Source organism: Leptidea sinapis, chromosome 27 (assembly GCF_905404315.1).
Source record: "Leptidea sinapis chromosome 27, ilLepSina1.1, whole genome shotgun sequence".
In the NCBI taxonomy this organism is placed as follows: domain Eukaryota; kingdom Metazoa; phylum Arthropoda; class Insecta; order Lepidoptera; family Pieridae; genus Leptidea; species Leptidea sinapis.
The window spans coordinates 10705848-10721528 of NC_066291.1; the positions used below are offsets into that span (position 1 = coordinate 10705848).

The 15681-nt window shown below is 33.1% G+C and overlaps 2 protein-coding genes across 2 annotated transcripts in view; both read right to left on the bottom strand.

Moving 5' to 3' along the window:
- LOC126972670 (long-chain fatty acid transport protein 4) overlaps nt 1-1276 on the bottom strand; it is a 35861-nt gene extending 34585 nt beyond the window's left edge. Inside the window, exons 1-3 of the mRNA XM_050819554.1 lie at nt 1199-1276; nt 708-1005; nt 386-536 (exon numbers count right to left, since the gene is read on the bottom strand). Coding sequence (XP_050675511.1) covers nt 386-536; nt 708-871 — 315 coding nt within the window. The 5' untranslated portion in view covers nt 872-1005; nt 1199-1276. The remainder of the gene's footprint in view (nt 1-385; nt 537-707; nt 1006-1198) is intronic.
- Nucleotides 1277-11527: 10251 nt separating this feature from the next.
- Nucleotides 11528-15681, bottom strand: part of LOC126972923 (long-chain fatty acid transport protein 4-like) — a 49400-nt gene continuing 45246 nt past the window's right edge. Inside the window, exons 11-14 of the mRNA XM_050820038.1 lie at nt 15481-15631; nt 14772-14929; nt 12727-12880; nt 11528-12148 (exon numbers count right to left, since the gene is read on the bottom strand). Of these exons, the coding sequence (XP_050675995.1) occupies nt 11991-12148; nt 12727-12880; nt 14772-14929; nt 15481-15631 (621 nt within the window). The 3' untranslated portion in view covers nt 11528-11990. The remainder of the gene's footprint in view (nt 12149-12726; nt 12881-14771; nt 14930-15480; nt 15632-15681) is intronic.

Below are 15681 nucleotides of genomic sequence, written 5' to 3' on the forward strand. Positions count from 1 at the left end.
ATAAATCCATTTTAAAAAAAAGTCTTAATAGACTGTAAATTTCATCGGTAGTGTGCACATAAAATGAACACAAGGATATATATTTAGTCACATTGGTGGTGAAGAGAGTCACACCACAGCTCCATTCAAATTGAGTTAGGCTAGTAGATTCAAAAGATGTTGGTTTTTACTGTGGTGAATACAGTTAAGCCCCTAATGTGACACCAAAATTATTAAAATTTGACTAATGATTTAGTAGTTATTGCTATTATTTATTGTATAACCACTGTAGTTTATTGCACATTATGTCCAACATTGTTATGTGTGGGGTGACTCTCTTCACCACCAAAGCGATGATTTGTAAACAAAGGTTAACATTACAATACAATCATTTTAAATCACATACCTCCTTAAATGTCCACACTTCATCTTGAAATAAGAAACATGCCTTATTTGGATGTTTCTGAACAACCTCATGAAATATATCAGGTACCGTAAGGTTATTCCTTGCACATTTTCTTGCCAGCAATAAGACTTTAGCATAACAACAGAGTGCCCTAAAATGATTATAAATCTATACTGAAAATGGTCACACAAATAATCTTACAATACTATTATTATGTCTGTCTAAGTAATGTATTTTATCTTGTCACACTTTGTACTGTAAAGCAATTAGTGAGGAAAACTCACTAGTTATGCACAATAAATATAACACCAATAAATCATACCTCAAATCTCTAGGAGCAGTTTTAATGGCAACATAACACCATCTTGAGTGAAATACTAACAGGTAAATAGCACCAAGTGCTATAGAACATATGAGAGTCAAACATAGTCCTAGATATAGGGACACAGCAACAAATGCCCCTAGTACACCAACGATCGCAATCATCGCAACCGATTTACGCCACGACACTCGGTGTACTAAACACCGTGAACGGATACGTCGAATTCGAAAGACCGTGATTACAATTTAATAGTGTGCCTGCCTGTGATACTTTCAGTACTTCACAGTTCACTTAAAACCTGTTTTGAAATAGCAATGTACTATAATTCTATATATCTTTCATTACACAGTACTCTTTTTTAGAAGAAGTCGAAGCAAATAAAATTATTAAAAAGATTAAATAGGACCGGACACATATAACTTTAAAGTTGAAGTTAGAATCATAGCAATAAGCTGTTTGTGACTAAAGTTTTTTAATTAATATTCGATTACATAAAACACAACAATGAAAATATATATTTAGTAAGTTAGCTAAGAAATAAAAATTATAGTAGGTGTATTCCAGTTAATTGCACTTTGCACTAAAGTCTAAACTATTTAGTTTTTATTTACAAATTACAAGATTGTAGGTGCTAAATCAAAATGTGACACTGACAGTGTCACAGATCTGTAATTTACATGGCTGCGAATTTTAGCTTGTGTCGAGACCTATGATAGGTCTAGTCTAGATATATATAGATAGTTTGGTTAGTGTTTGGATTTCGAAATTGCAAATGTATAGTGGAAAAAAAATAACACCTATCGCGTACAAGGCCTAAATCCCCAATATATTATCTGTATAAAATATTTTAGAGGAAAGGCATCAATCAGCTGATTTTGCCCTTTTTTTTTAAACTATAATGACTATTGTTCTATGTTATTGTAGAATTTTTCATGCAACATTTTGTAGCACAATAATATTACTTGAAATAATAGACAGATTCAAGTGTTTTGTTGCTAGATAGATAGATAGATAAGTTAATTTATTTATTTCCTTTTTTTAAATTTATTTTTACTCTTAAAGGTGTCTTTACAAGTTGAATAATGATATGTACGTACCGAATCGAATCTGTGGCTATCTACTATCAATATTTGTAACAAAGTAACTAGATACATTGAGACCATTGACGAATGACGCTCCAGAGGCGTGCGGCATCCGCGATTTAGGTACGAAAAAATAAAAAATACCTAGGGGCGACCTCGAGTAGTATACCGGACCAATCACTTGGGGCCCTAAGGTCTCTCCCCGAGGTCATGGGGTGCCATCAGTACCTTGGACTTTGAGGAGTTATCCACCACGCATACTAGTCGTCAAGTTGCATAAAATACCCCATGATTACTCATAGAGGTCTTACTCATAGAAGAAGAAATTAGTGACTTTTGGTTACTATGACTACAAAGACGTTATTACGTTGTCATGCTTATAAAAAGTTGTAATTAATTAGTTGTTTTCTTATATTAAATAATGGTGAATGCACTGATTTGCTCATAGTCTACTGCTGATACTCTGCTCTATCTCATATAACAGGTTATGGGCCCAGAAACGGGAATAAAAGAGAAAAATGAGTAATCACGTGCACATAGAATAATTGAAAAGAGAAAACTACGATACATGGAGGATCCATGCAAAAGCTGTACTATTAAAACTTGGCCTTTGGAGCTATGTTTCAAATAAAATTAAGCGACCAACGCGAGAAGGTGATGCATTGAATGACTATATGGAAAAAGATGAGTTAGCATTAGCCGAGCTATTTCTCATAATATCACCGGGCGAATTAAAACAAGTTAAAAATTGTCAAACAAGTAAAGATGTCTGGGATACGCTAGAAAGCATATATTATAGCAAAGGTCCTGCAAGAAAAGCAAGCCTATTAAACGAGTTGATATTGAAGAAGAAGAAAGATGGTGATAATATTGTCAATCACTTGAATAAATTTATGGATATCGTCGATAAACTAGCAGATATGGACATACCAATTAATAAAGATCTTCTTAGTATTATGATGCTTTACAGCTTACCTCAATCTTTTGAAAATTTTAGAATTGCAATAAAATCCAGGGATGATCTACCAGATCCAGATATCTTGAAAATAAAGATAATTGAAGAAGCTGAGGCAAGGAATAATATAGCTAGTACAAGTGAACAAACTCTGAACAAGAGGCGCTGTATAGTAGACAACGTGGCAAAAATAAAAACTTTATTGTTAAATGTTTTAAATGCAAAAAGAAAGGACACAAAGCTCATGAATGCTGGTCAAAAGTGGAACGAGTTAATAAAAATAATGCAAGTCTATGTTGCTTAGAAGAAACATGCCTAAATACGTCTGATAATAAAGAAAAAATTAAGAAATGGTGTCTTGACAGCAGATAATACAATACAAATATTTTATTTTGTCTCAAAAGAAAAACGTATTATACAAAAAAGCCATGTACATACTACTACATACTCATAATACCTACTACACAACATTATACATCACAACCTTTAGATATAAACATTAAGAAGCCTATATACTTATGTTTGATAAGTGCATCTAGACAAGTAGGTACGAAGTTTTTATTGCTAGGACTTCTTAAAGAACCTAGGCACATACAGACAGTAGGTTTTATGTGAAGCAGACATAAAAGCTGGTGCCTTCCCAGAAAATTGATATTTTGCTGGAGTGGTAGGTATGTAGTCTACATTATGACAACAATCTACTAGTACATGGCTGAGCTCTAACTCCTTACTAAGTTTCCCTGTGTTTAGGATATTAGTACTCCCCGTGTATCGGTCTGTTATTCCATAGTTCAAGAATGTGTATGTCTGACTATTATAATGCACAAGATGAGTAGTAGTTTAATAATTTTGAAAGGAAAAATAAATAAGAAATATAATATAGTATATAATTAATTTAAAGGTATGAGTAGTAATGAGTAAATATGTGGGTCGGTATGTATACCACCAGATAATTACGTACATACTAGTGAAGGTATATGATTGTATATTTCTTTATATGTATGAAATATAGATAGATATAATATTTTCTAAAAGAATATGTGCTTATTTGCTAATTAGTAACGTAAGGTATCTAAATTATTACCTAGTTTTAAATTAAACAAGTTTAAATGTATCCTAAACCTATTGAAATATAAGTACTTATTAGTAAATAATATCGTATATTAATTATTTAGGTCAACTGATGTAATGTAAATGATACGTGTAATGTGATATTTAATTAAAGCAGAATTACTTTCGGTACATACCCAGACCATTTCGCCAGTTTGGTAGTTAGGTATTCACATATTTGATTTGTATCACTTAATTAAATAACGGGATGTCTACCAATTGATAATCAAACACACTATATTATTACCACAGTTTCTAATAAAAATGGTAATCATTGCACAAAATAAATTGTACTTCGCTGTTGTATTAAAATTACATGTACCCTCAATAAAACTAAGTGAGTTGATACCGACATGAATCAACACAGTATTAGCAGCTACTAGATGCGACAAGATGCAGTTATAAGTTGTATATTATTAATATATAAATTTTTTTTTTAAGGTGGATTTTATTTATTGATCCTAAAGTAGTTTTACTTACTAAGAAGAGTAATGTTATATTTTAAATGTTAAAATATTACGTTATAATTTCTAACAATTCTTCAGTTTCTCTATAGTCTTTTGTTAGAAACCAGTTTTGAACTTCATGTTTGAGTTTATTTGTGGTCATTTCAAAAATATTTAGATCTTTATTTATTTTATTATATAGAGAATTTGATAAGAAAGGGATTTGTTTATTAGTAAATTTTGTTTTGTTTGATGGTATTTGACAGACATTATGTCGGAGCCTTTTTTGCTTAATTTGTTCGCATATTGTGTTATATGGGAGTTCATTATGTTTATATAGAAGCACATGTAAAATATACAACTGTCTCACGCTCATTAGCCTATTTTCACGATACAGCTGCTTTGTGGGCTGCCTAAATCTCTGAAAGCTGGCGGCCTATAGATACAGATTATGCATGTATCACCAGATGTAAGAGTCAGACAGTTCGCCTCAATGAGATGGGTCTCGCTTACTGAAAAAGACAATTCACTTTTAACGTACGTCACTAGTCCGTCATTTTGATTTAGTAGTCGTGATGTCTTGAACGATTTATATCCAGAAAGCACTGGGTTTGTCCTATCACTACAAAGCCAGCACTCTGTAAGTATGATGATATCAATACTTAACTTCATTCTTGTTAACAAAACATTTAGTTCATCAATATTCCTATATATGCTTCTAATATTTTGTGTCATTAGAGTCAGTGAGTCGTTCTTGCCATGTGTGAAATACCTATTACACTCCTCTGCATTCTCAATAATAACGGCCTTGGATATTGACAAATGGTCAATGTCCAAGGCCAAGTCAACTACGTCTGAGGACATAATTATGTTATATCAGCTGGCATTAAGACCTCTGCCATTGTGATACAGAGGATGCTGAGGAGACCGTACTCGGTGCCATCTAAATGGCTGAACATCTTATCATTTGGGTATCTGACCTTGAGTTGTACATAGTATAGATATATATTTTTCATAATATTGTAAATACTTATATTAATACTAAAACGTGTAATACTAAAAAATGTAAAGACTACTATACTTATATTAATACTATAAATAAAACTATAATATATGACAGGTTGAGTAATTAGATATCCTACGTATGTTTTGGATTTACAGGCTAGTCACAAGATATTCTCATTGCCAGTCTCCTTTAGAGAGTCCAGCTGTTGGGTGCTGCGTAAGAGGATAGCAGTTGACTCTTCAGTTTTCTTAATGAAAACTTTACCATTCTTCACCCAACAGAATTTATAGTTCTCTGTTTTTGCCAGCATTCGAGCCTGATAATACAATTGCTTAGCATTAGGTGTTAAGAGCTCAGACATATATATTATGGAACCAGTCTTACCTGGCACTCCTATAGCATCTGCGTTGAGTTTACTGTCTGTATGGGCCTTGTTGTATTTTTTAAAAGATGTTAGGAACTTTTCTTTTTTGGTGCTGCTGTTAAATTCTGCAATTATATGCATTTTTTCCTTGTTTTTGTTGTGTAAACGGTGGGCAGTTCTTATGTCTCCATCATGGATACTCTCTTCAATTTTGGATCCAATGCATTTAACGACTTGTAGTATATCTTCATCTGGAGACACAGGAACGTTTCGTATTTCGACATGATTCAGCCTCTGCAACCTTTGAATGTTTTCCAACTGTCCCTGCATATATTGTATGATAGTGACGTTTTTTTTGTTTATCTTTTGTAGATCTTCTACTTTAGTGGCAAGTTCTTGAAATTTGACTTCATTTGCTGCATCCCGCGTCGCCATCTCCATCTTTAGTTCATCGAACTTGGAAGTAAATTGTTCTCGCATTTTTTTAAATTGAGAATTCATATCTGCTGTAAGGGTCTCTATTGCTTCTAGGACGGGTTCAGCTTTCCTTTTGCGTGTAACGTGTATAGGTTTATCTTTAATTGAGACTGTCTCAGTGAGGTCACTTAGTGATGACGATTTTACCGGGGAACGAAGCATTATAATTGGTTTAATGTCACTTCTAGACTTCAGTATATCAACGGTATATCTTTGGTCGGCTTAAGCAAAGCGGCGGAACGCGTGCTCACAACTTAAAACACGTCTTCACCAAACGAGAACGGGGGAAGTATGACGTACGCAGATGTACGTCACATATGAGTCATGAATTGAAAAGATTCATTCATATGGATAAAGCTGATAACAAAACGTTAAAGTTAGCATCAGAAAACTGTCTTGCACAAATCGAAGGACGAGGTCCAGCAAAACTTTACACCTATAAAATACCAAATCTGAAACTAACTGAAGCCTTGTACGTACCATCGCTGACTACAAATCTAATGTCAGTTGGAAAAATAACAGACAAAGGTGGAACAGTTTTATTTAAACAAAAAAATGCTATCGTGATTCGAAACAATAAAATTCTGTTGAAAGCAGAGAGACATTCAGACGGTTTGTACTACGTTAAAGAAAACATAGAAGAGAAAGCTAAATGCAGCAATGGCATAGAAAGTTAGCACATCTAAATGAAGGACAAATGAGAATAGCACTTGATAAGAAAATTATGGAAGGCTTAGAATTAAATAAAAGTGACACAGTTAAAGACTGTGAAGTCTGTGCTAAAGGCAAAGCAACAAAACTACCGTTTAATGCACCTAAAAATGAGCAACGTACAAATGAAAGATTAGAAATTGTGCATACTGATGTATGTGGTCCCATGAGGCAGCCATCGAAAGGGGGTTCCAAATACTTCATCACATTTACAGATGATTATTCAAGATATACAAGAGTATATACAATGAAAACTAAGGATGAAACTCTATCAAAATTTAAGGAATTCAAAAATGAGGCTGAAAGATTTACCAAAAAGGAGATAGCTTGCTTACAAAGTGACAATGGGACAGAATATATTAGCAATAATATTGACAAATATTTGAAGGAGAATGGCATCAAAAGGAGACTTTCCGCAACATACATGCCAGAACAGAATGGCTTAGCAGAAAGAAAAAATAGGACATTGCTTGATAAAGCTAGATGTATGTTGATAGACGCCAATATGAAAGAAGTTTTTTGGGCTGAAGCTATTAATACAGCTAACTACTTGGCAAACCGTAGTCCTTGCACAAGTATTGATAACGCGACTCCATTTGAAAAATGGGTAAAGAGAGTTCCGTCAGTAAGACATTTTCACATATTCGGAACTAAGGCGTTTGTACATAAAAATGGAAAGAAAAATGGAAAATTTGAAGCCAGAGCGACACCTGGAATTTTTGTAGGATAATCGGAAAATCACAAGGCATACCGGATTTTCAACCCAAAAACAGACCAGGTAATGATTAGCAGAGATGTCAAAATACTGGACAAAATGTTTTATGAAAACCAGATCAAAGGAGAACAAAAACAAGATGTAGTTAGTAAAAAGGAAATAGAAATTATATTTTCTCCTGAAAAAGAAAATGTAGAAGATAATAAAGATTTGAAAGAACATGAAATTGATGAAACTGACCAGGAATTTAACAATGATGAAATATTTGTTGACGCAAATACAGAAACAGATGAAATAGATCCGACTAGTTCTACTGATAAAAGACAGAGAAAACCACCAGCATGGCATCAAGATTATAAGATGGATGCTGAACAATCATTCCTCTGTGAAATAGACGAGAACATGGATGAATGGGAAGATGCAATAATAAGCGAGATTGAATCTCATCTTAAAAATAATACTATGAAAATTGTACACAGGAACGAAAGCAAAAATTTGATTGATAGTAAAATGATTTTAAAATATAAATATAATGCAATGGGAGAAATAGATAGATGAAAAGCACGACTTTTCTGGCGCGTGGGTTTAATCAGAAAGAAGGAATTGAATTCACCGAAACATTTGCACCTGTTGTAAAAATGAGTACTCTTAGAATACTTATTGCACATGCAATTGAAAATAAATTTAAGTTATCTCAACTAGACGTGTGTACTGCATTTTTAAACGGCGATTTAGATGAACAAATTTATATGAGGAAGCCGAAAAATCTGGATAAATATTTAAAATACATAATTACGCATGGAAAAGACATAGAGTTGATTAAAAAAGCATAAGAAATGCTTTTAGATATAAATTGATATAAAAATAATAGGATATGTCAACTAAACAAAGCCATATATGGTTTGAAACAAGGAGGAAGACAATGGTTCTTAAAGTTACACGAGAAATTGTTGGAAATCGGATTTAAGAATTCTTCAGCGGATCCTTGCTTGTATATATTAGAAAAAGGAGGAGAAAAACTCTTTGCAAACATTTATGTGGATGACTTAATACTAGCATATAAATCAGAAATGTTGTTACGAGAAGTCAAAACAAAACTGCAAAAAGTTTTTGAGTTACGAGGTATGGGTTCACTCCATCATTGCCTGGGGATACAATTCACCCATGTAGGGGGAGAAATAACATTGTCACAGGAGAATTTTATTGAAAATTTAATAAATAAGTTCAACATGGCTGAATGTAAGCCAGTGTCAACGCCCATGGCGACTGGTCTGAAACTGGAAAAGGGTAATGACTCACAGAGATGGAGAATATACCATACCAAATGTTAATTGGATCTCTAATGTACCTCGCTGTAGCCACAAGACCAGATATAATGTTTGCTGTTAGTTATTTGAGCCAATATAATACATGTTTTGATAATACACATTGGCAAGCTGCAAAAAGGGTGATTCGTTATTTAAAAGGAACGAAGAATGTAACCATCAGATATAAACAATCAGGAATGGCACTAACAGGCATGGCTGACGCTGACTGGGCGGCATGTACCGTTGACCGTCGTTCATATACCGGTTATATTTTTAAGTATGGTGGTGGCCTTATCAGTTATGCATTAAAGAAACAAAGAACAGTGGCTTTGTCAACAGCAGAAGCCGAATATATGGCGATGACAGAAGCAACGAAGGAAGCTTTACACTTGAAATATCTGTTGGAAGATATTGGAGTATTTCCACAAACTGTTACGATCTATAATGATAATTTGGCTACACAGATGTTAGCAAACACTCAAATGACTGGTAAGAGATCGAAACATATCAGCATAAAGGAACATTTTATACGGGATTGTGTCCAGAAGAAATTAGTGACCATCCGTTACAAGGACACAGAACATATGGAGGCATTTTTACAAAGGCATTACCACAACCAAGATTGTTAAAGCTTCTAAAGATGATAGGCGTCACTCAGACCTGAAGGTCATCGTGAGGGGGAGTATCATAGAGGTCTTACTCATAGAAGAAGAAATTAGTGACTTTTGGTTACTATGACTACAAAGCCGTTATTACGTTGTCATGCTTATAAAAAGTAGTAATTAATTTATAAAGTTGTTTTCTTATATTAAATAATGGTGAATGCACTGATTTGCTCATAGTCTACTGCTGATACTCTGCTCTATCTCATATAACAATTACCTATAGGTATACCATAATAATGCTCATGTAGATGAGATATTTAAGAAAGTTAAAATCTTCTAGCCATTACCAAATAAAACTAAGATATATGTGGATCCGCAAACATAATAACGTGTAAGTAAACAAATATCTGCGGCTGTATATTGATTCATTAGCTACCGTTTTGACGGTAGCTAAGATCAATACGTAATCTGTGACGAAGTGATGTGACGTTTGATGATTGATATGATTGACTTTAGCCGCCGTTAGTAAGATATCTTTTTATTTCGTAACTGCGACGGACTATAATACATTGATACATACTTTTCTGCACACTGCAGTTTACCTACTCATGCTAATATGAATTAGCATGGTTATATTCTAGTCTGAGTTTAAGCACGCGAAAAGGACAGCAGGGGCCAATTTAATCTACTTAGCTAGAAAATTTTGCTGTAAGATGTACCTACCAGTGGAGCCTACCTAATTATTATAGTTGAGAGGAAATAAAATAGTATACCTTCTTTTAAGGTGATGTTGTCTAATTAATGATTTTTATCTATTGAAGCGTATTGCCAACTATTTGACTTTTAATCTATACATATAAATAAAATTGGCGTGTCTGTTTGAAATAACCGTTTTTTACTACACGTATATGAATATATTTACATACATACACCAAAATAACATTTTTTACAATTTTTGTCGGTCTATCTGTCTGTTTGTTTGTTCCAGCTAATCTCTGAAATGGCTGGACCGATTTTGACGGGTCTTTTATTGGCAGGTAGCTGATGTAATAAGGAGTAAATTAGGCTACGTTTATTTTAGAAAAAAATCTTGAGTTTTAGAAAAATAAAGTAATGTTGGAATTTTCAAGAAACGGTATAACTCTAAAATAATTTATATGGCAAGACAACGTTTGCCGGGTCAGCTGGTATATAATATTTATGTGATTCAACTTACTTCAACAGTAAGGTATGTAGTGTTTAAATTCTCTTTGACTTTTGAGTAAGGTCAAATTTAAAGGGACCAAGCTAACTTACCATTCTGCCGATGACAAAAATATACATACATAATTTGGCTTATTAGGTACGTATGTGTATTATATTTAATGTACCATGACTGGAACCAAACAAGTTGACCATTACTACCGACTGAATCTGGAATCACCGCCCCCATAGTGGAAGATACTCTATTAGTCTGCCTAGCATGCGGAGCCGCTCGAGTTTGTGCTAGAAAGGGATCCATTTCTAGTGCACAGCCAAGTCGGTCGTGTAATACCTACAGCGGTGGATTTACACTAGGGGCAGTTGGGGCAAGTGCCCAGGGCGGCAAATTTTTTAGGGCGGCAAAATTTTGAAAGTGAAAAAAAATTTTTTTTAGTTTTATCAAGATTGCTCAATATAATTAGTTAGTTAATAATTTTTGGTTTAATTGATAATTCAAGACATTCAATAAAAAAAATATATACAAACTATAAGCTTAAGTAATTAGGGCGGTATTGGGGCGGGTTTTTTTCCTGTGCCCAGGGGCGGCATTAAGTTTAAATCCGGCCCTGAATACCTACCAAATTGATCAAAATAAGAAATTACATTGACTTTTGGCTTACACTTATTGCACTCACTTATTGAGTCTCAAAGCTATAGGTGAACGTAGTGTTTAAATTCTCTTTGGCTATAGGTACTACAGTTTCCATCTAATCGCCGATAATCTTGACTGTACTACACATATTACCTTCTCATGATAATTGATAGCAACAATAAAAAGGGAGTTGATAATAAACAAAGACTGAATATTTATAAATTATTTTATTTATAGTCATAGTATTTTTAAATTAGTCGTTTTTCATACAATTGTATAATCTAAAAAGTTTCAACCTATGTAAAGATATTGATGGTTACAAAATTAAGAATAAATAATATAGTTAAAATGTATCCAAATTTTACATCGACATATATTACATCGTGGCGAGTAATATAATAATAAATATGAATATATATATATATATATATATATTTAAAAAAAATCTTACGGCATTATACTTAAAGTTAATAAATTATCAAATTTAAAAAAACACTGCTAGTCTTGCAGTGCTAATTAGTCATAATACTTAGGATGGTAAACTTTTTATTAATCTTACTTGAGCAATTCATTACACAAGTATCCCAACCTAATTAGGAATCACAATTATGTATCATAAGGCCCCATATTTAAAGTTAAGGAAGTACTTAAATCTAAAATATTTACAAAAATCACAGTCTTATTTGTCCTGACACAATTTTGTCGTAATCTTCAGATCCTAAAATAACATATTTATTTTGTTTTGGATCGAAATAGTAAAGTTTGTCGGCTATAGTGGACGGATTATATCCTTCTTTTTGTAGATCGACCTTTCTTATTTTGAAGGTTGCTGAAAAAAATACATAAAAGTTGTGATACTTTTTACAGAAAGGTTGATTACTAAAGGTATGTTATGCACAAAATTTTATTGATAAATCTGTATAGCTATCAATGCAGCAAAAACCAGCTTACTTATATCATTGATATACCATAATTAATGTCTATTTAAGTAGGCACTTAAAAGGCCAAAGCCGTTTACTATAATATACTAACGGCCTTACAAATAAACTTACCATAAAGTTATACTTGAGAAAAAACCAAGAATATGCTAAATGTTGACTATATCGCTGACAACACTGTCAATACAATGCCAATTCTAGAGTTTTCCGAATGTCAAGCAACCTTGCAAATAAACGCGGGAAACATTATACGTTCGAATAAACCAATCGAATGCAAAATGTCTATTTGTAAACATTTTGCAAATCCTTGTTTTTTTCCTAGGTATAATAATTTTACATCAATTTTATTTGTAAGGCCGTATAAGTCTATAAACAAAGTATTATAATATGTTTAGTATTTTTTTTTTAATTTAGTAAAATATAGTAAGTATTATTCTTCCCAAATACTGAAGGCTCAAATAATATTCACCTGTCATATCCATGGTCTTCATAATTCTAATGAATACAGGCCTAGCATACTTTGGTAAATCCTTAGCCATATCCAAAGCTAGTTTGTCTAGGTCCAACGTATCGTCGGCATCAACAATCCCGCACATTCCCGCTCTACCCTCTGTGTTAGGAATCTGTAAAATTAAATATGTATTAATATTTCATTGTACTGATATAAATGCGAAACACGTGATAATGACGCATCTTATTATTACTAGTGGGAGGCTCCTTTGCATAGGATGCCGACTAGATTATGGGTACCGCAACAGCGCAATTGTAGTGCCACTCAGAATTTTTGGATTTTTCAACTGCTGAGCGGCACTGCATTGTAATGGGCAGGGCTTATCAATCACCATCAGCTAAACGTCCCAATAATAATTTCTATCGAAATATTGACTCGAAATTCGATTTATATTCACTTATTGGAAGTCATAATCTAACACCCATTCCAGTCTCGCACTGTTTAGGGAATTAGTTTTTAGTTATTGCTAAGACTATTACATAAATTAATATAAGTGTTATTATGAGTCCGAATTGAAAAACATTAAGGTATTAAATAATGGGTATTTAAAAATACATAGTTTTTAAAATAAATCATTTTAGAACTCGTTATTTGATATCAAAAACTCTATAAATTTTGGTATTTGCGCGGCAATTGCCACTATATACGTATATCTACAATATATTATGTATATCGTGTAACGGTCCTAAATATGACGCTCTCGTGTAACGCTATAATTTGACGCTTAGCACGGATAGAGAACCCGCGCGCGAACGTCCGTATAAAAGCTTCGCCTGGTCGGTCTAGGTAATATAGTGCGATATAGAAGCTAGTGTGTGTTAAATGTTAATATTAGTAATAACCTAGCATAATTTTATTATTCTCTATGATTCTGCATATACTTAATAGCCGTTATTTTATTATCGCTTAGAAATTTCAAAGTTTGAGGTTGGAAGCTCCAAATATTTTCAAATGTAAATTATAACAATAACAAGACACGGTGCAGCGCTATATGAGTCTAACTGCAATTTTTAAAGATGGCCCGTTAAAAAAAATTACGAGAGTGAATCTTATACGAAGTGCGCGCACTGCTTCAGCATTTTCAACATAGTGAACTTTGTCGTGAAAAAGATTTATGTATAAATACATACCTAAATACTTTCTAAATCATCTGACATTTGTAACACATCCGATTAAGAAAGTATGGTAACAATGAAGTTAGTTAATAGTTTTACCTTCTTTCTTCATGCTGCGGCCATATTATCGCAATAAGGCCACAGAATATAAATACCTACCTACTAGTAATGCGAAGAATTTGCATTATCACGACACGTTTTGGACAAGCAATTCGAAAAAGTTATTTTTGTTTTGCTATGGCAAATAAGCATTGATATTACGTGCACATATATTTTATTATTTTTCTTGGTATTAAGCAAGTGAAATATTTTTAATAACATAAGCGATACAGTGTTACAAAGTTGTTGTTACAGGTATATCTGCAGATTGTCATATTAGTTATAATAATCTTTTTTGTCATGTTGTTTCGTTCGTGAACTCTGACCTTCATTGTTCTTACTTACACTGCATTGTATTATACACTTTATATATGTTTATGCATACAATATAATTATTGTAATTTTAATATAGGTACCTAAATCATTTATGAAAATTCGCTTATGTCAGCCACGGTATGAACTTAATTGTTATTCAAATAGTCTAAAATACAGTTAGTTATACTTGCGTTTTAATTCCCTAAAAGTATTTTTAAGAGTGCGTCCACTACACCGAGCCGTAACATGACTGTGATAAGAGCGTAATTGGTATAAGACACGGAAATAAACGCGACACGGACTAGTTTTCCCACTAGAAAGCATCACAGGACGATTGTTGACGCTACCAACGCTACGTGCATAGCAGCCGACGGTGTTGCTTGATGTGATAATATGTAGATATGCATGTGAAACATTTTTTGCAAACTTGTGGCCTTTCTTATTTCACCCAAGAGTCACTTCAGCTAAACATACCTCTACTCCATAAACAACAGCATCTCTCTGATTCGCTATTCTGGATATGGTAGCTTCAACTTCAGTCGTGCTTACATTTTCTCCGCGCCACCTAAACGTGTCTCCCGTTCGATCACGGAAATAAAGATATCCTAGGTCATCCGAAGTCAAAATATCACCTAAAAGGAAGAAATAAGTAATTAATTAACGCTAAGCTAAACACTTATCATGTCAAAAATTATAATCTAGTCGAACACTTCTTGAACTATTGAACCTAAAAATTTATCAAGCACTTGCAGGTAATTCTAATAAATAATAATATTTAATAATCTAATAACATTTCAGGTATGTAAGATGTACACATAAGTTAAAAAGAATTGTTCAAAACGCATAACGACAATTTGTTGCCAAATTTAATATAAGGACTTACAATTTGACAAAAATACAATTATATATTAAGGTTTGCGTCAGGCTTTACGATGGTGCATTAAGTAGAACCGTTTTCTTTAACCACTTTTCCACTTGTACGATCCTCGTCAGCCATATTTTCAGTACTTTTAGTCAAGTGTTTATAAGATCAGCAATACTCTTGTGATACCTCTGATATGCTACTCTCTCAGAGTACAAGAGAGTGCATCAAGCTATAAGGGTTCATTTAAATTAATTTCACCCGTTTATTTCTTCATATTCATTTGATTAATTTTTTATTGTTTATATCAGTAAAACTTACCAGATATGAATGCTGAATCGCCATGCTTGAGAACATTGCGCACAATTTTCTTTTCCGAAGCTTCTTTATCCACATAACCCAGGAACGCACGAGATGGATGGTTGGGTTGAATCTTACCAATGAATACTCCAGCCTCATATGGTTTTGCTAACTGAAATTTTATACAATATTTAAACGAAATATTTTTGTTCGATGTTAAAA